Consider the following 25120-nt stretch of genomic DNA (forward strand, 5'->3'; position numbering starts at 1 on the left):
CAAATTCAATGCCGAGAACTTTTGCAGATTCCTGGGGCTCTGGAAGGGCGTCCGGGAGATCAAAACTAGGATCTCCCCCTCCCAGCCAGAGACTCTCACACTTATCCTGGTTGATCTTGGACCCGGATGCCTCCGAGTAGCGGTCCACCTCTGACATCACCCATCTGACCTCCTCTTGTGAGGAGACAAACACAGTGACATCATCAGCATGTGCTACCGCCCTCAGAGCCGAATCCGGCACCGCCAGGTCCATTCTCACCCCCGCCAACGGTCCACAATCAATCCTCCTAAAGAAAGGATCAATTGCAAACACGTACAGCAAAGGGCTTAAAGGACAACCCTGACGGACACCAGACCCAACCTCAAAGGAGCGACCAATCCAACCATTCACAAGGGGGAAACTCTCTGCCCCTGCATACAAGGTCTTAAGCCAATCAACAAACCCCCCCGGCAGGCCATATCTCAGAAGAACAGACCAGAGGTACTCATGTTTAACCCAATCAAACGCTTTTGCCTGATCCAAGGACAGCAAGTACCCCTTCCAGTGGGCAGCCCTACCCTGCTCCACAGCCTCCCGGACACTGAGCACAGCACTAAATGTACTGCGGCCCGGAACAGAGCAATGCTGAGCCCCCGAAAGGAGCCGGGGTGCAAACTCCACCAGCCGGTTAAACAGTACTTTTGCCAGAATCTTTCTGTCCGCATTGAGAAGAGCTATGGGACGCCAATTCTCAATGTGGGACGGGTCTTTACCCTTTGACAAGATGATCAGCGCTGACCTCCTCATTGTCTTTGGCAGAGTGCCCGAGGATAGACACTCATTAAAAACCGCAGTCAAGAGGGGAACCAAAGTGTCCTTAAAGGTCTTGTAGAACTCAGATGTTAAGCCATCCGGACCGGGAGACTTCTTGAGGGCAAGCCCATCAATCGCCATCCTGACTTCCTCTTCCCGGATCATATCTGTCAAAACGTCGAGAGAGGGGTCTACTCCTGGTTCAGGGATGGATTCAGCCAAGAAAGCTGATACCTTATCTCGATCTAGATCCTTCCTTCCCAAGAGGTGCGAGTAGAAGGATCTGACGACCTCCAGGATCCCTGATCTGGACCTTTTCAAGGATCCCGTACTATCAATCAGTCCTGAGACTATTTTACTATTCACTGACATCTTGCAGTTTCTGTAAGGGTCGGGCGAGCGGTACTTCCCGTAATCCCTCTCAAAAACCAAAGATGCGTGTCTGTCGTACTGGCACTTCATCAGCAAGGACTTCACTCTGGAGATATCATCACGACTACCTCCAGTCGAGACAAGGTGCTCAAGTTTCTTCCTCAGGCCCTGGTACAAACGGTACTTGTTTAGGCTTCTGAGGCCCCAGAGCTGGCGGAAGAATCTCGCAACCCTTTTCTTGAAGATCTCCCACCACTCTGACTTACTGCTACAAAGGCCCAGCAATGGTACCTGGCTCTGAAGAAAATCCTCAAAGGACTGTCTTATCTCCGCTTCTTCCAAGAGAGACGAATTCAGCTTCCAATAGCCTCTGCCCAGGCACCTCCCCATTTCTAACTCGATAACCCGTCGGCATTCTACCGCTGCGGTAAAAAGGACCGCCACTCCGCTATACGGCTCGGCCCCAAGAGACCAGTAGGAGGGCCCATTCCTCCACTTTCTTTTAGCCTTGTAGATAGATGACATATCTGTTAGCCTGGTCTCCTGCAAAAATAAAATATCAGCATTAATATGGGCAAAAAAATCATAGGCCGCAAATCGAGCTGTATCTGACTTAATGCTGGCAACATTAATGGATGCCAGAGTCAACGGAGAGGGTGCCGCCATCGAGGGTGATTGAGTTAGACAGCTTTCTTTTTCCCACCATCCTTCCCATCCACCCCACCACCCTCCTCATCAGATGATGGTTTACCCCTTTTTAGTGAGATGGATGTGTCCATTTTCCCATTATATACATTTTCCTCGTCCCCTGACTCTGGGCCAGTCTCCCCCCCTGAAGACATAGATTCCCCAGGGAGAGAGGACTCAGCGTCTCCTGTGAGCCCCCCCCCCCGCAACATCCGGAACCTCACCCCCCGCCTCCTCCCCCTCCGAAGAGGAAATGTCGCAGAGGGCTCGGAACCGGTTGGAGAGACCAATCAGAGGGAGGTCAGTTGTACCTTCCTTTGGCATCTGGCGGGTGGGAGAAGATATTACATCTCCCCTTTTTTTTTTTATTCCTCCGAGTACCCCGCTTTGTTTCTGCCCACCCCCCACTGTCCTCATCCGCGTTCTCACCATGGGAGGACAGTGAGGAGACAGCATCCCCCTCTTTGTGGATCCTCCCAATCTCCTCATCCAGTTCACTATCCCCCAGGGCCTCAGCAGTAAGACTGGCCGCAGGGACAGGATCAGGAGTCACCCCAGTTGGTTGATGCTCCTGTGAGTCCTGAATCTCCCTATCCCTTTGGCGCTTCTTGAGACGCCTCAGTTGGGCAGGCGTCTTCTGCTTACTTTTCTTCCCTGGCCCCTGCACCCCTTCATCCCCGACGGCCATCGCCCCAGCAGAATCCACCTCAAGGCTTACTCCCACTGGGGCAACAACCGCGTTGACAAAGGAACGAGGGCAGCGACTGAATGGGTGACCTAAGTCACCACACAGGTGACACCTAATCTCCGCACAAGATGCAGCGAGATGACCTATTTCCCCACACAGAGTGCACTTCTGCACAGTCCAATTGGCACTAAAATGTGTGGGGTCACCACATCTGTGACAGAGCTTCGGCTGACCCTGGTAGAAGATCTGGATACGATCTCTTCCGAGGAAGGTCGCAGATGGTATATGGGTAACTGTGTTTCCTGAACGCCTCAGTTTCCCCATAAACGTCCAGGCCCCTGACCAGATGCCATATTCATCCCTGTTCTTTTTTGGGACCTCCACCACTTCTCCATACCGACCTAACCACGTCATGATGTCAATACAAGAGAGTGATTCGTTACGGGTTAAAACGGTCACTTTCTTGACATTATTTTGGCGAGACACCGCCTGAATGGCAAAGTCTCGCCAACCGGGTTCGTTCTTTACCAGCTCATAATTCGACCAGAAGAGCTCAAGCCCCTCCGGCCGAACAAAGCTGATATCAAACTCAGGGGTACCATAAGGATGTATTAAGGCGTAGATGTCAGCTGCCTTAAAGCCCAACTTCAGCAGATGCTCAACAACTTTAGATCTTGGAGGACATGTATCACTGCCTCTCCACCTCAGCCGGACCACATTCCTATGGAGACCACCTGGCCCGGCTGTAGGGAGGGACCACACATTATCCCCCCCTCTTTCCTCTCGGAAGGCTGAAAGACCATGTCTCTCTATCCAGAAGGATAGATCAACCTCCCTACCCTCTACATTGATCGATCTCTCCCCTCTCCTTAAGGCCCCCAGGAGACGCTGCTGCAAACTGCTCTCCCCAGAGCCAGAGGACGAGGAAGGTGCCCCTATCCCCCCAGCGGTGACATTTGCGTAGCTGCGTACCGGTGCTGCCACCGCTGGGGGTGCAACTGGACCAGGCCCTACATCCCCACCACTAATCTGCGCCCCTTCACCACCCTCCTCCACATAATCCATACCCAAACCATTGTCACATGTTTTAGCTAATGTGCCCCCCATACCTCCACCCGTGCTACAGCCCAAACCACCATTCAAAGCCCCAGACAGATTATTAACAGATACATTCACTCCTTCATTCACTCTTACATTAACTTTCTCACTCATACTGGTTGGACCGGTGCGTTCTGGTGCAGATTTTGTACCATCAGCATCACTGGGTACCAGAGCTGGAGCCACCACCACAGGAGAGGTCACCGGTCCCTTATACAAGGACCGGGAAGCCTGCCTAGCCTGCTTATTAGCGGCCCCAGCCCTGTTTTTATTGGTACCCTCCGCCTCATCAGTACTGGAGTTTCCTGCTCCTGGGCGCCGCTGATCTGGATCAGCGGCGCCAATACAAAATAGGGGTTTAAGTCCAGTCTTTCTGGGAGGCGAAGACATCTTAGCCCCGGCAGCTCCTCCACGACGACACCGCTGCTCCAAAGGAACAGCAGTGCCAATGCTCAGAGCCACCGGAGCTCCTGCAGCCGACTCTGGCACAAAATCGCCCCCCCCTCCCGTTAGGGAGCAACCAATGTGCCAGAGCCTTTACTGCCCATCGCTGGGCACTGTCTGCTCCACCACTGTTACTGCAAACAGCTATGGAGCTCACCGCCACACTAGACTCCATACTCTCCCCACTCTCCTGCACTGAGTCCACTGCAGAATTCAGGCTGGGCTGAGAAATGGGGTTCACACAGTGAGCTGACCCTGCGGCCAGTCCGGGGGGCTCAGGGAGGGGGGTATATACAAATGTTACCTGCTCCTGGAGCTTGGTCTTCTTTGACTTCTTCTTTTTCCTTCCCCCAGGTGCCTCCTCTGGTAACTCATGTCCAAACGTGAAGTCCTGGAGGCGACCTGGGGACTCCAGGAGCTGGACCTGGGCCATCAGCGCCCCTCCCTGGTGACTGGTGCTACTCTCATCCCCCGAACCGCCAGGGCCGCAGCCAGATGACATTGCCACTTGCCCTGCAGGGAGCCCACTGTATGGGGTGAGATGTTGCAGACCCCCGGGTGGATTTGGCTCAACATTATCGGCCTCCGCAACGTCTCCTTCCTCCTCCACCCGTGGCTGAAGCCCCCTCAGCTTTCTTTGCTTCTCCCTCTCCTTTTCTGCAAAGCAATCTTCATTCTGAAGCTTTTCTTTAAATGGCCCGCTGTTCTCCAAAATAAAAGTTTTCCTTTTCTTTAGATTGCTGATGCTGGTTTTAAGCTGTTTAATGCTTGCTGACAGCTCAGCCTTCTGGCGTTTTGACGCAGTTTCCATTAAGGCTTTTGCCTCCTGTACCTCCTCCTGGAGCCTATACAAGCTGCTCCTTGCTTCTTTATATCCCTGAAGTATCTCTGCAACACGGGATCCATAGGTGGTTCCAGGCTCCTGGGCCCTGGGCATTGCCCAATCCTCCTCCACACCTCCATGGGTATTTGGCTTTGCTCCAGGAGGAGTATCACAGTCCATAGTACCTGTAGTACCTTTTGTTGGAGCAGCCTTGCGGCTACTCTTCGTCTCCATGGGCTCAGGAGGTGCTGGAGATACATCGCTGCATCTCCTGGCAGAGCGCCTTAACCCAGAGACATCTGGTGCAGTTCCTGATGCTGGTCCCTCTGCAACTGGTCGCTGGCTCCCCCTGCCCCCCACGGACCTACTTCGGGGGGCAGGTGTTGGGGTTCTCCGCTCCTCGCTCATACCAGGAAACGAACCCTCCTTCTGGGGAAAGGAAGGTTGCTCCTGGGAGAGAGGTGGATCACTCTCAAGGTCGAGCACACCAAACGCTCACAGGAAGCCCAAACAGGAAGATGCTCCCTCTAGTGGCCAGACTCCAGAGCTGTGCTCACTATTCTGCTGGTGAGGTCACTGTTTACATACATTACATTACTGATCCTGTACTGATCCCGAGTGTGTGTGGGATGGGGGTGGGGGACCAAAAAAAATAGATTGCCCAGGGTCCAATCAAAATTAAAGAAGGCCCTGTCCATTATACATGCACTGTACAGCAATCATACATCCATTATACATACACTGTACAGCAATCATACCTCCATTATACATACACTGTACAGCAATCATACATCCATTATACATACACTGTACAGAAATCATACATCCATTATACATACACTGTACAGCAATCATACATCCATTATACATACACTGTACAGCAATCATACCACCATTATACATACACTGTACAGCAAGCATACCACCATTATACATACACTGTACAGCAAGCATACCACCATTATACATACACTGTACAGCAATCATACCTGCATTATACATACACTGTACAGCAATCATACCGCCATTATACATACACTGTACAGCAATCATACATCCATTATACATACACTGTACAGCAATCATACCTCCATTATACATACACTGTACAGCAATCATACCTCCATTATACATACACTGTACAGCAATCATACCTCCATTATACATACACTGTACAGCAATCATACCTCCATTATACATACACTGTACAGCAATCATACCTCCATTATACATACACTGTACAGCAATCATACCGCCATTATACATACACTGTACAGCAATCATACATCCATTATACATACACTGTACAGAAATCATACCGCCATTATACATACACTGTACAGCAATCATACCGCCATTATACATACACTGTACAGCAATCATACCTCCATTATACATACACTGTACAGCAATCATACCGCCATTATACATACACTGTACAGCAAGCATACATCCATTATACATACACTGTACAGCAATCATACCTCCATTATACATACACTGTACAGCAATCATACCTCCATTATACATACACTGTACAGCAAGCATACCACCATTATACATACACTGTACAGCAATCATACCTGCATTATACATACACTGTACAGCAATCATACCGCCATTATACATACACTGTACAGCAATCATACATCCATTATACATACACTGTACAGCAATCATACCTCCATTATACATACACTGTACAGCAATCATACCTCCATTATACATACACTGTACAGCAATCATACCTCCATTATACATACACTGTACAGCAATCATACCTCCATTATACATACACTGTACAGCAATCATACCTCCATTATACATACACTGTACAGCAATCATACCGCCATTATACATACACTGTACAGCAATCATACATCCATTATACATACACTGTACAGAAATCATACCGCCATTATACATACACTGTACAGCAATCATACCGCCATTATACATACACTGTACAGCAATCATACCTCCATTATACATACACTGTACAGCAATCATACCGCCATTATACATACACTGTACAGCAAGCATACATCCATTATACATACACTGTACAGCAATCATACCTCCATTATACATACACTGTACAGCAATCATACCTCCATTATACATACACTGTACAGCAATCATACCTCCATTATACATACACTGTCTGTGACTGTACAGCAATCATACATCCAATCCATTATTAATGGATTGGATGTATGATTGCTGTACAGTCATGGTGTATGTATAATGGAGGTATGATTGCTGTACAGTGTATGTATAATGGAGCCTCCAATCCCAAAAAAAGTTTTAATAAAGTTTTTCATTTTGTTTGTATTGATATTTATGAGTGTAGGTATGTTTATGTATGTGTGCATGCAAGCAAGAGTGTGTATGTGTGTATATATATCACACACACGCATGCGCTGCGTGAGTTTGTGCTTTAGGGTGCACACCCTAATGCAATAGGCTGCGCACGCCTATGCATCAATTTCATAGTTGGAAAGTATGGCTTCCTTACAAAGTGTACACTTTACCGCGGTATGATGTCTTTGACAAGATAAATTATTCTGAATAGTTTTGTCTGCTGTAGTATTCAGTTTACACCCCCTCCCAATTTAACAGGTGTTGTGATTGGGATGCCAGGAAATATAACCAGAAATTGGCTAATGCCAGTCCACCCTTATTTTTTCGCAGGGTAGAGAAAATCAAATTTTGGCTTTGGTTTTCGTCCATTCAATATGAAAGCTCTAAATTTAGCGTTAATTCTTTTGAGGCATATAAATAATTTTTAATGAGGTAAAAGGGGTACGCCGGTGGAAAACTTTTATTTTTAAATCAACTGGTGCCAGAAAGTTAAACAGTTAAAGGTAAGTTAGTTAAAATCTTAATCCTTCCAGTACTTATTAGCTGCTGAATACTACATCATGACCACGGTGCTCTCTGCTCTGTCCATTTTAGGAACTGTCCAGAGCAGGATATGTTTGCTATGGGGATTTTCTCCTACTCTGGACAGCTCTTAAAATGGACAGAGATGTCAGCTGAGAGCACTGTGGTCATGATGTAAGCAGAGAGCTCTGTGTTCCAAAAAGAAAACCATTTCCTCTGTAGTATTCAGCAGCTAGGAAGGATAAAGATTTTTTAATAGAAGTAATTTACAAATCTGGAAAAGAAAGAGTTATGTGTGCGTGCAGCTCACAACCAAAAAGTCTGAGGTAAATGTGGTTAAAAGGGTCGATCCCCACTGACCAAGTATAGGAAAAATAAAATAAATTGTAATAACCACACCTCAAGGACCTCACCATACCATGTGGTACACAATGACGATAGTTGGATACAGTTTATATGAGACAAATGAATAAAATTTATTATACAATCATAAAACAATTGATCATAAAATAAAACATTTAATATGGAATAAAAATGGTTAGAATGTTGCACTACTTGACTAATGTTTTACCATTGGGCCCTAATGGTAAAAATAAAACCCTGCTAATGATGGTTAAATCACTTTTGCAATGGTGGTGTTATCTGTTAATCCGGCAATTCTGATTAACCGGCACTTTGGAATACTCCGGCAAAAATAAATAGTTCAGCATATATTGTTGAACGATGGATATGTATTAGATACTGGTCAGTCTCTCAGATGACTATAATTAGCCAGCTAAAGTGTATTATGTTGTTATATCTCACCGGATCTCCGGCCGCTGGTCCCGTGCTGCGACGGACCGAGAATGAAGTCCTGCGGCTGTTGGAATGGTACAGATGCTGAAGTCCTCTAGGTGTCTGCGGTAGCAGGCTCTGTATGGAATGGTAACTCACGAGCTGTCTCCGGGTTTGAGCTCCGGCAGGAGACTCCAGAAGGTGGAACTCGTGGCCTGATGTTTCAGTACTCCCAAATACAGACAAACAGTTGATGTACAAGGATCTCGTGGCTCAAACAGACCAGCAGTTAGCGCGTCTAATACATGGAACGGAGACCCAGGTGTGGTAGGCGGATGACTTCAGTTGATTTAAGCCGGCTTTATTGTAGATTGTGATCAAATATCAGTGCATCTTTTTTGGTGCTATATTCAGATTACCCAAGACACGTTTCAGGGTACTTAATCCGACCCCTTCCTCAGTAGACAATCCGACCCCTTCCTCAGCAGACAACTTGTCTACTGAAGAAGGGGTCAGATTAAGTACCCTGAAATGCGTCTAGAGCCTTGTGTAATCTGAAAGGGTAGCTCCAACCATCATGGTTTTTTTTCTGTCCCTGCCTATTGCCCTTCTATCCCTAGCACCCTCCCTGCCTTTATTTATTTTTTTACTATTTTAAAAATGGCATTTAGTCTGCCTGGCAGTGTGCTCACTACCAGGCAGACTTCCCCAGCAGGCACCACGTCACTGATGCCTGCTGGGGCCGACACTTCCGCCCTTAGTTCTCCTAACAGGGTGCCTCCAGCTGTTTCACCACTACAACTCCCAGCATGCCCTGACATACCTTGCAGCAGTGCCCCCCATCCCCCCCCCCCAGCACCTTGCAGCAGCGCCCCCCATCCCCCCCGTACCTTGCAGCAGCACCCCCCCCCCCCGCGCCCCCCATACCTTGCGGGAGCAGCCAACCCCCTGCGCTCCCCATACCTTGCAGGAGCAGCACCCCCGCACCTTGCAGCAGGGCTGTTGGCGAGTGCGGGAAGCCGATGCGCAGCCCTGGCTGTTACTTTGCCTGCGCAAAATTTCGACTGATGCCCTGCCGGAATCAGTCGGAATTTTGCAGTGACATCACACCGCACTGCATTCGGCCACTAGGAGGGCGCCCCCTAGTGGCCGAATTTCAAATTGCTTTTAAAATGTTTTAAAAGCATTTTTTTAAATAAAAGTATATTAGAGATATGTTGTAGTACTTAAGTACTACAACATATAAAAAAAAACATTTCATGACAGTGCCCAATGAATATAGCACCAAAAAAGACGCACTGCTATTTGATCGCAATCTACATTAACCCCTCAAAGTAAATGTACGGCACTGCTAAGAAGTACTTAGCGCACAGCGCCGTACATTTACGGTGCAGCTTTCCTTGCAAAATAACTCCCGGTATTGCCGGATAGCCATTGACTGTTCAGGCATGCTGGGAGTTTTGCAACAGCTGGAGGCACCCTGTTTGGGGAAGAATATTTCAAGGAGCAATCCACCACTAAAGAAAAAAATCAACAAAAATGATCTTACCATTCAACAATCAACATAACAAAGTGGAACAGATTATTAAAGGGATACTCCGTTGGAAAACTTTTTTTTTTTTTTAATGAACTGGTGCCAGAAAGTTAAACAGATTTGTAAATTAAAGGAATATGGATACCGCTCTCACCAGCGCCGGACACCTCTCACTCTGACTTCTTCCTTCAGACCAGGGGAGCCTCAATGGGGGCGAAATATTCGCCCTCATTTGCTAATATATATATGTTCTTTTGGGAGCAGAAATTTATATTCAATCCCGATAGCCCCTTTTTTGGAGAAATCCACTGGATAGGAAGATTTATCGACGACTTGCTGATTATTTGGAAGGGCACTGAAGAACGGTTTTGCGAATTTGTGCAGTACATTAGTGATAACAATTTAAATCTCAGATTTACCTCCCATTTCAGCAAGTCATCGGTGAATTTTTTAGATATAACACTAACCAGCAAGGAGGGTAAAATAGAAGTATACCCCTTTAGAAAGGATACCGCAACAAATTCGGTATTGTTGGAATCTTCATGCCATCCAAGGCATGTGATCAACAATATTCCTTTGGGGAACTTTGTCGGACCAAAAGGAACTGTTCGGACAAGATGAGGTTCGAACAGGTGAAAAAGGAAACAGTGGATAGATTCAAGGAGAGGGGTTATAATGATAAAGTGCTCCTAGACTCAATGGAAAGAATTGATAAGTTGGACCGAGAGGTGTTAACAACATATTCAAATAGAGAAGATAGAAGAATTTTATCTAAAAACAGAGATGATGGTACAAGAAAACCTTATTGTGTTACGCCCTATAGTGTACAATTCAATCAAATAAGAAGCATAATTAATAAATATGTCCCGGTACTAGAAATAGATCCCATTTTGAAAAATATAGTACAAGATGGTATTACATCAGTATCCCGTAGAGGCCCCACTTTGGGATCTTTATTGTCACCTAGTTTGTTTACAAGCCAATCTAACCCCAAGAAAAATAGGGGAACTTGGCTGGAAACAACAGGGTGTTGGAGGTGTGGACACACTAGATGCATTACCTGTAACTTTATACAACAAACAAACAAAATAATATCATGTTGTACAGGGAAAGAATATAAAATTAAAGATTACATTAATTGTAATTCAAAATCGATTGTATATGTGGCCACATGTACTGCCTGTAAGATTCAATATACAGGCTGTACAGGCAACACTTTAAAAACAAGATTCCGCAAACATATGGCCGACATTAAAAACAATGTATCTAGTGTGTCCATGCTTTCCAAACACTTTAGAGAAGTGCACGCAGGGGACGACAGCTTTCTGAGGGTTACAGGAGTGGAAAAAATACAATTAGGAGTCAGGGGAGGAGACCTAAGGAGACTGCTATATAATCGGGAAACATTTTGGATGTTTCTATTAGCAACCAGGCATCCGCAAGGTCTGAATAAGAGACTAGATTTGATAATCACTTGTCCGTGAAACTTACTGCTCCATCTATCAAATTGGCTATATATGTAAAAAATTGGTTTGCATTTGTTTTAGTATTGCCGTTTATAATAAAATGAAATAAAATAATAATACGTAACTAAGCAAAACTTATGAACAATGCTATCTATTAAGTAATATAAAAGGAAGAATATTGTTATAATAATTATATAAAAAAAGGAAAAAACTGTAACAATAGAAGTAAAATAAAATAGTATAGATAATTGGCAACAAAAGATAATTATTATAGCAGATGATAAATAGTGATATACTAAAAATAAGAATGAAATAATATTAAATAATAATTAAAATAAAAACAAAAATACTAATAGAGAAAGTAATATATATAATAAGAAATTTAGGAAATATATTAGTAACTATAGAATTATAAACATATATTGTCATAGCCAATATTATGATAAAAATCTAGTATCCCCCGATTGATAAACACTCACATATAAGAAATAATAAAATAAAATAATATGTGCTGAGCACTACTTATATTTATCCATATTATTATTATGTATGATGAATATATGCAGAACCTATTACTATTAATAAAATCACTATAGGTTCTAATATCTAGAATAATAGAAAATAAGAGTAAATGTGGCACTATCTCAAACATACCTTATAGCCGTTAAATTAGATCTCAAATAAGATAGTATTAGTTATTTTGGTGTTTCTAATATTTTATAATTAATATGGATTTATACATGGCCCTTCCGTTTCATACTAGTTTGTATTTAATATTAGGGATTATCAAATGAATTAGGTTTACAGCTAAATCCGCATAACTTTAGGATAAAATTTGAACACAGAAATAACGGCTAAATAGGAAGGTGTGAACTAGCGTGTAGACAATCAACTCAGGCTTTTCCAATAGAGTGTGATCCATGTGTTATCCAGGTATCCAGTTCTTCCATGTAATTTTAATGTGATGATGCGGTAGGTCATGTGACCGGACCGCTCAGTATTTTAATCGTGTTTGTTATGAGATGTATTAGTCTTCGATTAAGCCCTGTAAAGGGCGAAACGCGTCAGACATCTTTATCTGTATGTATCCTGCAGTGGAATAAATAAAGACAAGCGGTTTTTTACCCCATACCTTGGTGCCGGACGGAGTTCTTTCTAGATTTGTAAATTACTTCTATTTAAAAATCTCAATCCTTTCAGTACATATTAACAGCTGGATGCTACAGAGGAAATTATTTTCTTTTTGAATTTCTTTTTTGTCTTGTCCACAGTGCTCTCTGCTGACACCTGATGCCCGTATCAGGAACTGTCCAGAGCAGCATATGTTTGCTATGGGGATTTTGCTCCTGCTCTGGACAGTTCCTGATACGGGCATCAGGTGTCAGCAGAGAGCACTGTGGACAAGACAAAAAAGAAATTAAAAAAGAAAATTATTTCTTCTGTAGCATACAGCCGCTAATAATACTGAAAGGGTAAAGATTTTTAAAATAGAATTAATTTACAAATCTGTTTTTAACTTTCTGGCACCAGTTGATTTAAACAAAAATGTTTTCCACCGGAGTACCCCTTTAATAAATATTGGCCGATATTACAGCAAGATAAGACACTAGCCCCAGTCCTTACTAACAAAGAATGAATTGTATATACCAAGCTACCTAACGTTGGATTAAAACTGTCACAAACTACAAAACAACCTATGCTGGAAAATCAGGTAAAACAGGAAACATGGTTATCCTTGAAAGGTTTCTACAAATGCGGAAAGTGCAATAATTGCAAAGTGACAAACTTCCCAAAAAAAGACCTTTACCATTTTTCCTAATAACAATACCTACCGACACAATATCACAGAGTTCCTAATATGCACTAGCACATCTGTAATCTACATGATTACATGCCATTGTAAGAAGCAGTATATTGGAAGAACAAAAAGAAGTTTGAAAAAAGGAGTAAGCGAACATATGTATAACATAAAAACAGGCTTTGAAAAACACTCTCTATCCATGCACTTTAAAGATTCTCACGACTGTGTCCATCTGGAATGTCATTTGTAGCCCTAAAAACAGTAACAAAAGGCTGGAGAGGAGGCAAACATGTTCCCAAGATGTCTAGAGAAGAAAGCAAAATGATATATAAATTCAATACTTTGGCACCTTCTAGACTTAAAGGGGCGGAAAACTTTTATATGTATTTTTTTTAATCAACTGGTGCCAGAAAGTTAAAAAGATTTGTAAATGACCTCTATAAAAATATAAAAAAAATCTTAATCCTTCCAGTACTTATTAGTGGCTGTATAATAATAATAAAAATTATTATTATTATTTTTTTTCCCTCTTACGAACACAGTGCTCTCTGCTGACACCTCTGTCCATTTAAGGAACTGTCCAGAGCAGCATATGTTTGCTATGGGGATTTTCTCCTGCTCTGGACAGTTCCTGACATGGCAGAGGTGGCAGCAGAGAGCACTGTGGTCGTGACAGAAAATACATCCAAAATAATTTGGAGTATACAGCTGCTAATAGGTATTGGAAGGATTAAAAAATTTTAATAGAAGTAATTTACAAATCTGTTTTTAACTTTCTGGCATCAGTTGATTTAAAAAGAAATAGTTTCCACTTTAATGCAGATTTGGAAATATTTGGCTTCTTAACTTAATACAAATCACACTATTTTTTAATAATTCCATAACCAATTGTAACATGTAAAATGTAAAATGTAACACATTTTTAACCAAAAAATAAATAAAATTATTTTAATTTTTATGCATGTTATTAGTAACATGAACATATTGAGAACCTCTATCCCCAATATTGATTTAATTTGTGATGCTAAATAGCTATTCTTCTGCTTTCATTTTTTTCCCCATTCTTTTTTTTTTTTTCTCCTTTCCTATTCACTCCCATTCCAATCATCCAATCTAATTGTTTTCATACAACCACCAAAAGTGTGCGCATGCAGTGATCCATTACGGGTTTCTCTAAATACTTAAATTGAGAGCCCTATAAATAATATCCAGGTTCACTCAAGTTCTTACATCACTGAAGAATAAAATGTTCTTACATCACTGAAGAATAAAATGATAGTTTTTATTGCATTTTTGAAGTGGTTCCATTTTCTCAGTTGGCAGATATAATAGGTTCTAATAAACTGATCACTCACCCAACCTCAAGGAATTGTCTAGGGAGGGGGAAGTCATCCAAAGCTCCAGGGTCCGTGTTGATTTTGATGGCACTTGAGCTTGTGTGGTGATGTCTGCCTTGTAACAGACAAGCCACACTAGCAACCGTGTCTGCTGTACAGGATATCAGATGCTGTAGGTCCTTGTGGAGGGGCGTGCGCTCCGATGATGTGGTGTGGAACTTTTGCTGACTTTCTAAAGCAACTTGTTAAGATGATAGATGTCCTTATGATCTTTATGATAGTGGCTTAACTGGTCATCAGACGCGTTTCAAGCTAGCTTAGCCCTTCTTCAGTGATGTAAGAACTTGAGTGAACCTGGATATTATTTATATGCTCTCAATTTAAGTATTTAGAGAAACCCGTAATGGATCACTGCATGCGCACACTTTTGGTGGCTGTATGAAAAAAATGAGACTGGATGATTGCAACGGGAGTGAATAGGAAAGGAGAAGAAAAATGAATGGGGAAATAAAATGAAAGAGCAGAGGAATAGCTATTTAGCATCACGAATGAAATCAATATTGGGGATAGAGGTTCTCAATATGTTAATGTTAATAATAACATCCATAAAATTTGGGATAAAAATGTGTTACAATAAATATATAATAAATGCTATAAAAGTACTAAAAAGTGGTTATGGAATTATTAAATAATAGTGTGATTTATATTAAGTTAAGAAGCCAAATATTTCCAAATCTGCATTAAAGGGGTACTCCAGTGGAAAACTTTTTTTTAAATCAACTGATGCCAGAAAGTTAAACAGATTTGTAAATTGCTTCTATTAAATTTTTTTAATCCTTCCAGTACTTTTTTTTTATTTTTTTCTGTCACGACCACAGTGCTCTCTGCTGACACCTCTGTCCATGTCAGGAACTGTCATGGAGAAAATCCCCATAATAAACATATGCTGCTCTGGAAAGTTCCTAAAATGGACAGAGGTGTCAGTAGAGAACACTGTGTTCGTAACAGAAAAATCCAAAAAGAAAAGAAATTAGTAGCTGTATAATACAGAGGAAAAAGTACTGGAAGGATTAAGAATTTTTTTTATAGAAGTAATTTACAAATCTGTTTAACTTTCTGGCACCAGTTGATTTAAAAACAAAAAAGTTTTCCATCGGAGTACCCCTTTAATTAGCATTTTCTCTGCTTAAGCCTCCAGCTTCCCTGGATCTCTCTGTAGTGTGATATCATCCCCCTCTGTGGTGATTGTGAGGGATAAAAGGGGCACCGGAAGTACATTAGTGTATATTCTGGGGTAATAGTTGATCTGGAGCATTGCACCTCTCGTAGAAAAACATTTCCAAAGCCTCTGTCTAAGGCTGCATTTACATCACGTTTTCAGCCTATGGCTGCTGGATCCGGCTGGGGAATGAGAAAACCGGGCACTCCCGTATCCCAGCCCAGGACTGGCGCTGAAACCCATCAACTTTAATGAGCCTCATTTTTGCTCCATATCTGGTTTTGTGTCTGGACCTAAAACCGTAGTGTGTGTGTGTGTGTGTGTATATATATATATATATATATATATGTGTGTGCGTGTGTATGTCTGACTCCGGTCAGCTCATTAAAGTGAATGCGTCTTTGCGCCGGTCCGGCTTGGGTATGGGAGCATCTGTTTTTCTCATCCCCCAGCCGGATCGAGCAGCCGTAGGCTGCAAACGAGATGTGAATGCAGCGTAAGGGAGTTGTTTGTAAACTAACACAAGATCAAATCAAATACTTTCTCAGCATTGATGCTCTAAATCATTGTGGGGTTTTTGCCCCTGGAGAGGCAAAAAGTTTTGTAGTCTATTATGGACGATCCTTCCTGTTGTTATTGGTGTCTTGGGTTATTAAAGTACACACTTTTCATTCTTATTTTTTGATCAGTGCCATGTATCTTTTTTCAACCTTATATCTAAAATTTGCTTTTTTTTCACAGCTGCAAGAATTTGGTTGATCTTAGAAAGCATTTAGATACACATAGCAAGTTGCCTGCATATTGTTGTGAATATGGAGACTGCAGCTTCAGTGCCCGTTCCTTATGCTCAGTCAAAGCGCATTACAGAAAAGTCCATGAGGTAACGTTTTATCATTGTATAGATAAAATCAATTACATAGCACAGAACATGTTCCTTCCTGTTTGTAATATTTATTTGTAAATTAACTTTATTGACAGAAGCATACAGAGGTGTACATACAGTGCATTACATAATAACTGTTACGATTCGGCAGGCTTGATGTGGATCCTCTGTGTCAGCGAGGGATTGGCATGGACCGTGTCGGTGGACCGGTTCTAAGTTGCTACTGGTTTTCACCAGAGCCCGCCGCAAAGCGGGATGGTCTTGCTGCGGCAGTAGAAACCAGGTCGTATCCACCGGCAACGGCTCAACCTCGCTGACTGCTGAGAAGGCGTGGGACAGAAGGACTAGACAGAGGCAAGGTCAGACGTAGCAGAAGGTCGGGGCAGGCGGCAAGGTTCGTAGTCAATGTGGATAGCAGAAGGTCTGGAACACAGGCTTTGGACAACACTAAACGCTTTCACTGGCACAAGGCAACAAGATCCGGCAAGGAAGTGCAGGGGAAGTGAGGTAATATAGAGAGGGAGCAGGTGGAAGCTAATTAGGCTGATTGGGCCAGGCACCAATCATTGGTGCACTGGCCCTTTAAATCTTAGAGAGCTGGCGCGTGCGCGCCCTAGAGAGCGGAGCCGCGCGCGCCAGAACATGACAGCCGGGGACCGGGACGGGTAAGTGACTTGGGATGCGATTCGCGAGCGGGCGCGTCCCGCTATGCGAATCGCATCCCCGCCGGCAATGTCAGTGCAGCGCTCCCGGTCAGCGGGTCTGACCGGGGCGCTGCAGAGAGAGAGACAGACGCCGCGAGCGCTCCGGGGAGGAGCAGGGACCCGGAGCGCTCGGCGTAACAATAACACTAGAACAATTACATTGTGATGACAGTGTTAAATACAGTACACACTAAATACCATCAGACAGACACACCCTCCTGAAATTTGAAAATACTGGGTGGGGATCAAGAGTCTATTGGTCGACTGATGGTCAAACGTTTGCCGTGAGGAGGCCCAGTCCATACACACATGACCTCTCCAGTTTCATTAAAGTAAAAGAAACAAAATAGATTAAAAGCATAACCAAAGTAACCAAAATACTTTAATGGGAAATCCATTTTACATTTCAGTTTAAGGACATCATAAAATCATGGGGCCTATAAGGAGGTCATGTGGACCCTCGTAGCAGAAGCTATAAGCTACAGACTATAAACTTAGGAGGTGCATTGGAAGGAGAAAGGACTGTTTTGTGGCCAGGGGAGTACAGAGTTGATTAGGGTATCTCAGCCATTAGGGAAGGGCTTGAGAAAGGGCACATTTCTATGAGTTCCATGCATATGTAGCAATTTTAGGGGGGGGGGGGGTTGGGATTATGTAGACTCTAAGAATGTATTAGGAAGCTGTGTTTGTCATGCTCATTTACTTTTTGTATCACTTTGTGGGATATTTCAATTTCTAAAGATGACCTACTGCTTTACCAAACATACAACATATTTCTCCTTGGTCATAGGGCTCTTAAGTGGTCATTGTCATTTCATCAAACTATGCATAAATTTACAAGCAAATTTGAAATTCTTTGTAATATATGTTAACAGATTAACATGCCTCTTTCTCCGATTTTCAGTTTCTCTCCTACACTCCCCTTCTCTATCCTTTCCAAGCTCTTTATTCAGTGTAAAGAAACAGCTCATTTTTGTTTTGGAAGAAGAGATTGACTTTCAGCTCACTGAGGGTTGCATGCTATGGAAAGAGGATTGGTAAAGAGTAAGAGGAAAAATTTGTGGCTGAAGCAGTCAGAGAGACTGCAGAGAGTCTACACAAACTTATGAATTAGTATTAGATTTCACCCCAGTACTTAATTCACAGCTTAGATTTAGTACAGCACTATCCACCCTGTTCCACATTATGCAAATTCTATTTAAGTGTCACAAAGATTAAATATTTCGTTTTTCAATTTAACTCCTGGATGGCATTATGTCTCAATGCTATTTTGACCACTGAAAACAATCTCGGACCCCTGTGATAATTAGATTGCCAGGTGAGCCCAATTTAAGGAAAAACTACTAATGGTGGGTGTTTCACATTATTAATCAGAGCACCATTTTCAAGCAATATGGGGAAGAAAAAGGATCTCCCTGCTGCCGAAAAGAGTGAAATAGTTCAATGCCTTGGATGAGGTATGAAAACATAAGATATTTCACAAAAACTTAATAGTGCGATTATCACGCTTAAGAGATTTGTGGCTGATTCAGAGCACAGACGGGTTTGTGCAGATAAGGGCCCATTGAGGAAGATTTCTGCCAGATCCATGCATCGGATCAAAAGAGCAGCTGCTAAAATACCATTGCATAGCAGCAAACAGATATTTGAAGCTGCTGGTGCCTCTTGAGTCCTACGGACATCAAGGTGTAGAGTCCTCCAGAGTCTAGCAACTGTGCATAAACCTTCTATTCAGCCACCACTAACCAATGCTCACAAGCAGAAACAGCTGCATTGGGCAGAAAAATACATGAAAACTAATTTTCAAACAGTCATGTTAACTGATGAGTGCCGTGCAACCAAAGATGATCCAGATGGATGGAGTAGTGGATGTTTGGTGAACGGCCACCCTTTTCCAACAAGGCTGTGACGTCAGCAAGGCAGTGGAGGAGTCATGTTTGGGGCCGGAATCATGAAAAGAGAGCTGGTCAGCCCCTTTAGGGTCCTCGACGGTGTGACGATGACCTCTGCTTTGTCAGAAACTCCACATACTTTGCACTTTCCGTAATAAAATCATCTTCATGCATGACAATGCACCATCTCATGCTGCAAAGAATACCACTGCATCAATGGCTGCTATGGGGATAAAAGGAGAGAAAGTCATGGTGTGGCCTCCATCCTCCCCTGACTTCAGTCCTATTGATTTCCTAATAGCTTTTTATTTTATTTTTTTTATTTTTATTTTTTAGTAAATATGCTGCAAACACAACAAATGACAATTTTCTGTTTTTTACAACCTGTAAAGTGTTTTGAAACTTACTGTGTGTAATAATTTAAAACAGTGCCTTGTAAGTTTAGGGTTAAAAAAATACTGTTATCATTAGGAGGTTTGTTCAATAAAATTTGAATTGAACTCTTAATAGTTGATAACATGAATTATGCTGACTGTAATTTACATAAATTATTTAGGTAAATGAGAAAAATATAATTTGCATAATAATTAGAGATAGGGTATAATGTCCTACTGCTGCATCTGGTGTTATACATAAGCAGTTACCCTTTTTTGTGTTTAGTGTATGGTAGCGTCAAGGATGGCTCGAGGAGAGGCTCTCAAGTGTGATTGACTGTGCTGTTGGTATAAACTCTTTCTCAGCATACTCGCAGCTGCCCCAAAGGAGTTCTATTTAATCCAAGAAGTACATTTATTTTTTTTACATTTGACAAAGAAGGAGGTTTAGTTATTACGTCAAAATCAGCATGCTACATTTTGATTGGTTGTTTGATTATTGCGTCCGTATACATTAGCATCTCTAGTGTCCATTCATTTCTTGGAAGTTCCTCTACAGGGAAATTCCAGAGTTCTCTGTCTGTCAGATATTTTGTCTTTCACTTCTTATCTCGGCTGTGCCAGCGTCATGGCAAGGCCTCCATCGTAGTCACGAGCAGATTGCAAGCTGGTTAAGGGGTAGGTAACAAATATATTTTTCCATCAGCAATGACATATTAGTATTAAAGGGGTTATCCAGGAAAAAAAACTTTTTTTTATATATCAACTGGCTGCAGAAAGTTAAACAGATTTGTAAATTACTTCTACTAAAAAATCTTAATCCTTTCAGTACTTATGGGCTTCTGAAGTTTAGGTTGTTCTTTTCTGTCTAAGTAATCTCTGATGACACGTGTCTCGGGAACTGCCCAGTTTAGAAGAGGTTTGCTATGGGAATTTGCTTCTAAACTGGGCGTTTCCCGAGACACGTGTCATCAGAAATTACTTAGACAGATAAGAACAACCTTAACTTCAGAAGCTCATAAGTACTGAAAGGATTAAGATTTTTTAATAGAAGTAATTTACAAATCTGTTTAACTTTCTGGAACCAGTTGATATATAAAAAAAAAATTTTTTCCCTGGAATACCCCTTTAATATATTGATCAGTCGTCAGAAACATAAGGGTCATCCCTATCAATTCCCCGCTAAAAGATATTTATTAACGTACACATCTTTCCCTAGATTATATTGTGCCTAATAGTCTCAGGTTCAGGTGTGAAAAAGAAAAAAACGGGTATGGTATGCTTCACTGGTTTGAGACGAGCGGCTCATTGTGAACCACCCCCCTTTGTACCCAGACTGATCCTTCACCTGAGACTCCTATATTAGCCATACTCTGTTGGGTTTGCATTTGCACCATTGGCTTACAAGATGGTTGTTCTCATGGGGGAATTCTCTCAGTCATGCTTGGGTCTGATGTACCAATTAGGTTCAGATAAGCTGAAATAGTAGGTTCAATATCCACATACATTGCCCCCGTTGGAATTGCGGCCTCTATGGTGGAGTCGGATTGAGTTGCTTTGTTTGCACCCCACTTATACGAAAAAAGATATGTATCAGGAGCATGGTGTAGGAACCCTCTTGCAGTGTGAGGCGTGTATCCATGTTGATTTTGGCTTCCAGTTTCACCGAATTCAGAGTTGTCAGTAGAACCTGATAAGGACCTTCAAATCTAGGTTCCAGCGGCCCCCTCACGTGTCTTTTCATGAGGACAAACTTTCCTGGCTGCAGATTGTGACTTTCTGGTTCAGCGTCTGGATCTGGAATGGAAGAGTAAACTGCAACATGTGTTACTCTCAGGTCATTACACAGTGATAACAAACTTTACCAAACTATCATTTCCTGTACTGAGGGTAGTAACATCCTAGCTTAGGGAACCCCCCGGTCCAAGAATTGTCTCATATGGGGTCAGGCCTGTTGGCTGTCGGGGTGTGTTTCTTACAGAGTTCAAAGCTATAGGCAGCACTTCTGGCCATGGAAGGGACAGTTCTTTACTGGCTTTTAGGATTTTGTTCTTTAGGGTGCTATTTAGTCTTTCAACTTTCCCACTGCTCTGGGATGATATGGGGTATGGAGTCCGAGGTCTGCTCCACCATTTTTCAAAGTTCTCTTGTAATATCCGCAATGAAAGACGGTCCTTGGTCGTTTTCAATTTCTTCAGGGACTCCAAATCTGCATACCAGCTCTGTTAGCAGTTTCTTTACAGTAGTCTTTGCTGTAATGTTAGTGACTGGGTAGGCTTCTAGCCATCCTGAGAACATGTCCACTGCTACTAGCACGTACTTAAACTTTCCACTTTTGGGCAATTGCATGTGGTCAATCTGGATCCTCTGAAATGGATAGCAAAGTTTGCCCAAGTGTTTCTTCGGAGTAACTTCTGTTCTTCCAGGGTTGCAGGTGTTGCAAATGTCACATCCCTTGACATATTGTTCAACTGGTGTTGTTATTCCTAGTGCAAGGTAGATTTTATTGATTGAAGTGATCATTTGGTTTTTTCCTCTGTGGGTGACTCCATGAGCCCATGGAGTCACCCCTGGGTAAAGAGCTTGGTGAAGACAAATCTTGTTTGCTTTTCTCCATTTTCTCCCATATACTCTTTTCCTTGTCCAAGGCTTGAGTCTGGAACTGTTTCAGTGTCTCGAGGGGTTTTCCTTTTCCTCTTCTGGTTCTTCTGATCCTTTCTTCTGCCTTCTTATCACCATGTATACCCCTGCCTCCTCTCGAGTGAAGGGCTGTATTGTAGCTTCTTTAGCTGTCTGGTCTGCCAAGAAATTTCGTTTTGCTTCTTCAGAGTCCAATCTTCCGTGCGCTTTGACTTTGATGATTGACACTTGGTCAGGCAATTTTAAGGCTTCAATCGGGGTCCTGACAGCTTCAAAGTTCTTTATAGGGGTTTCACCTGCAGTCATGTACCCACTCAAGGCCCATTTCAATCCAAAGTCCAGCACCACTCCATGCCCATAAGCAGATGTGCTCAGGATCACCAAGGTCTCCATCATTTTTTTCAATTTGTTTTTCTTCCTCATCCCCCCCCCCCCCCCTCAAGAGAGGAAGCAGGGTAGCTGGATTGAGGATTGTGCATCTCTGAAAGGTGAAATTATCCGGGAGTAAGCGAGAGTATTGAAGTCTCACTTGTATCTGTAGAGAAAGTGGATTTCTTTGGCATTGAGATAGAATAGCTTTCAGATCATGCAGAGCGAGGAGAACAATGGAATGTCCAAGAATGATGTCTGAGGTCTTGTCCAAGAGGTTCTTAGCAGCTAACACAGCTCGAAGGCAGGTTGGTGCAGTTTGTGCAACAGGATCTAGTCTGCAAGAGTAGTATCCCAAAAGTCTCAATTTCTCTCTGTTTTTTGTGCAAGGACTCCAGAGGCATAAGGCATGGGAAAAGTGATTAGGGGAGTTCTGAGCTCCTTGTGGCAAGCAGGTCCAGGTGTACTGCCCACCTTGGTGAGTAAAGGCAAAAAGATATTGGCAGTCTGGATGCAATGGAACACTGAAGAAAGCATTGGCCGAGTCCAGAACAGTAAAGAACTTGGCCTCTGGTTGTATAGAGCTAAGCAGAGTATGCGGATTGGGAGCAATGGGAGTATCTAGAATTGTGGCAGCATTAATGGCATGAAGATCATGTACCATGCAGAACTTCTCGGGTTTTCCTTTTGTGGGTCTTTTTCTTTACTGGAAACAAAGGGGCGTTTGCTGGTGAAACACATTTAATTAACGCTCCATTTTTGAGAAGACTTGTAATTTGTTCAGATGGAGAAGCTTCTTGATTGGCTCTTAGAGAATATTGGGGTACTTTTGTAATCTTGGCACCAGGTTTCAAAAAGACCTTAACATGTAAAACAGGCAAGTGTCCACTATCATCTGGGCCTTTGGACCAGACATGGTAAGGAATTTGTTGCAGGTAGACATCGGGTATAGTCTATGTTGGGATGTTCATGACCATCAGTGGAGAGGCTTGCAGGACACAAAGTTCTTCAGGTGTGAGTGGTTGGGCTAATTCAAGGTGCATCCCATCATCCTCATATTTATTGGTGGCTTTGAGTTTTAGGAGTAAATCTCAGATCCAGATTTTCGATAATTTCTATATGAGACATGATTAGCTGGATTCTCTTGAGTCATTCTGTTGTCGGGTCTTCATTGTTGATTCATCCTGGAGTGGTTTGGGTGTCCAGAGAGAGGTCCAGATTGTTGTTAGTCCATATTATGGCTGTTTTATAACATCATTTTCCTTGCAGTGGCCAAATCCATTCGGTAGTTGGAAGGAGGAAGTCTGGTTCTGCAGTTTCGCGTGACATGTCCGTCAGGCAGATCATCGTTCTGACAGGTGGTCTTCGAGGGGCATAATTGAGAGCATGGTACCGAGCAGGAATGGTTCGGAACTGAGGGACATAATTCTCCATCGGGTATTGTGCTGTAGCATTAAGTATCCTCAGTGCATCTTGACAGATTGACACATCTGAGCTCTTCTAGTAGGTGCCACTCCAGTTTGTTTTTTAATAGCTTTGACAATGAGTAAAAGCTGTTTTGGTTCAAGTGCCACATATTCAGGCCTAGTGTCCGTAAGCCTTTTCTTGGTAGCATCATGGAGGCCAGTAACAAAGGTGCTAATGAAAAGTGTCTTATGGAATTTGCTTCCTAGGTCATAACCTTGATCCTGGAACAGATTAAGTAGTAAACTTTTCAGCTGATTCCGTAGGTTCCTGAGAGGCATCAAAGAAATTGGTGGAGGTTAAAGCTAGTCTGTCTCTGGCCCAGGCTTGTATTTGTCGGCAGAATTCTATTCCAGAAGAGTATGTCTCCTCATCCTCAATAGGAGAACTATCAAGACTGGTGGAAATGATAGGCCAGAAGGCGTCTCCAGTTTTGATAGACTAGATTATATAAATCCTTCCATACTGATGAATAGGTTTGTTGAATTTGCTTGATTCTTCTGTCAAAAGGCATTGGCTGTTTCTCTGGGTCAGGGAGTTGGGTTACAAGATTATTTATTTGCATCAGGCTAAGCGGATAAGAGTTTCTGAAAGAGGTTTTTCAGACCCTTTATTTCCACCACTATGAGTAAGTGGTATTGGCATAGTTTGCAGTGGACTGGATTCACCGAAACTATGCAGGATATCTCTGGAATCATCAGGCTGTGATTGTGATTGGTTGCTAGGGGCAACTGATTGACTTTTTCTCAGCACAGGTCTTAAAGAATCTCCTCATTTTTGCTAATGACACGTACAATTTAATATGTATGGATTTGGTTAGCAGGCAAGAGAAACACTTATGTAATGGTCTTGCAACTATGATTACTCACATT

The 25120-nt window shown here is 42.8% G+C and overlaps 1 protein-coding gene across 2 annotated transcripts in view; it reads left to right on the forward strand.

Annotated features, from left to right (window-relative positions):
* The window catches only part of HINFP (histone H4 transcription factor), a 187113-nt gene that overhangs the window by 124263 nt on the left and 37730 nt on the right, over nucleotides 1–25120 (forward strand). For both annotated transcript variants that reach the window (XM_056544846.1, XM_056544845.1), the window contains one exon: nucleotides 16664–16802. In XM_056544846.1, the coding sequence (XP_056400821.1) occupies nucleotides 16664–16802 (139 nt within the window). The remainder of the gene's footprint in view (nucleotides 1–16663; nucleotides 16803–25120) is intronic.

The sequence above is a fragment of the Hyla sarda genome, chromosome 10 (genome assembly GCF_029499605.1).
Source record: "Hyla sarda isolate aHylSar1 chromosome 10, aHylSar1.hap1, whole genome shotgun sequence".
Lineage (NCBI taxonomy): Eukaryota > Metazoa > Chordata > Amphibia > Anura > Hylidae > Hyla > Hyla sarda.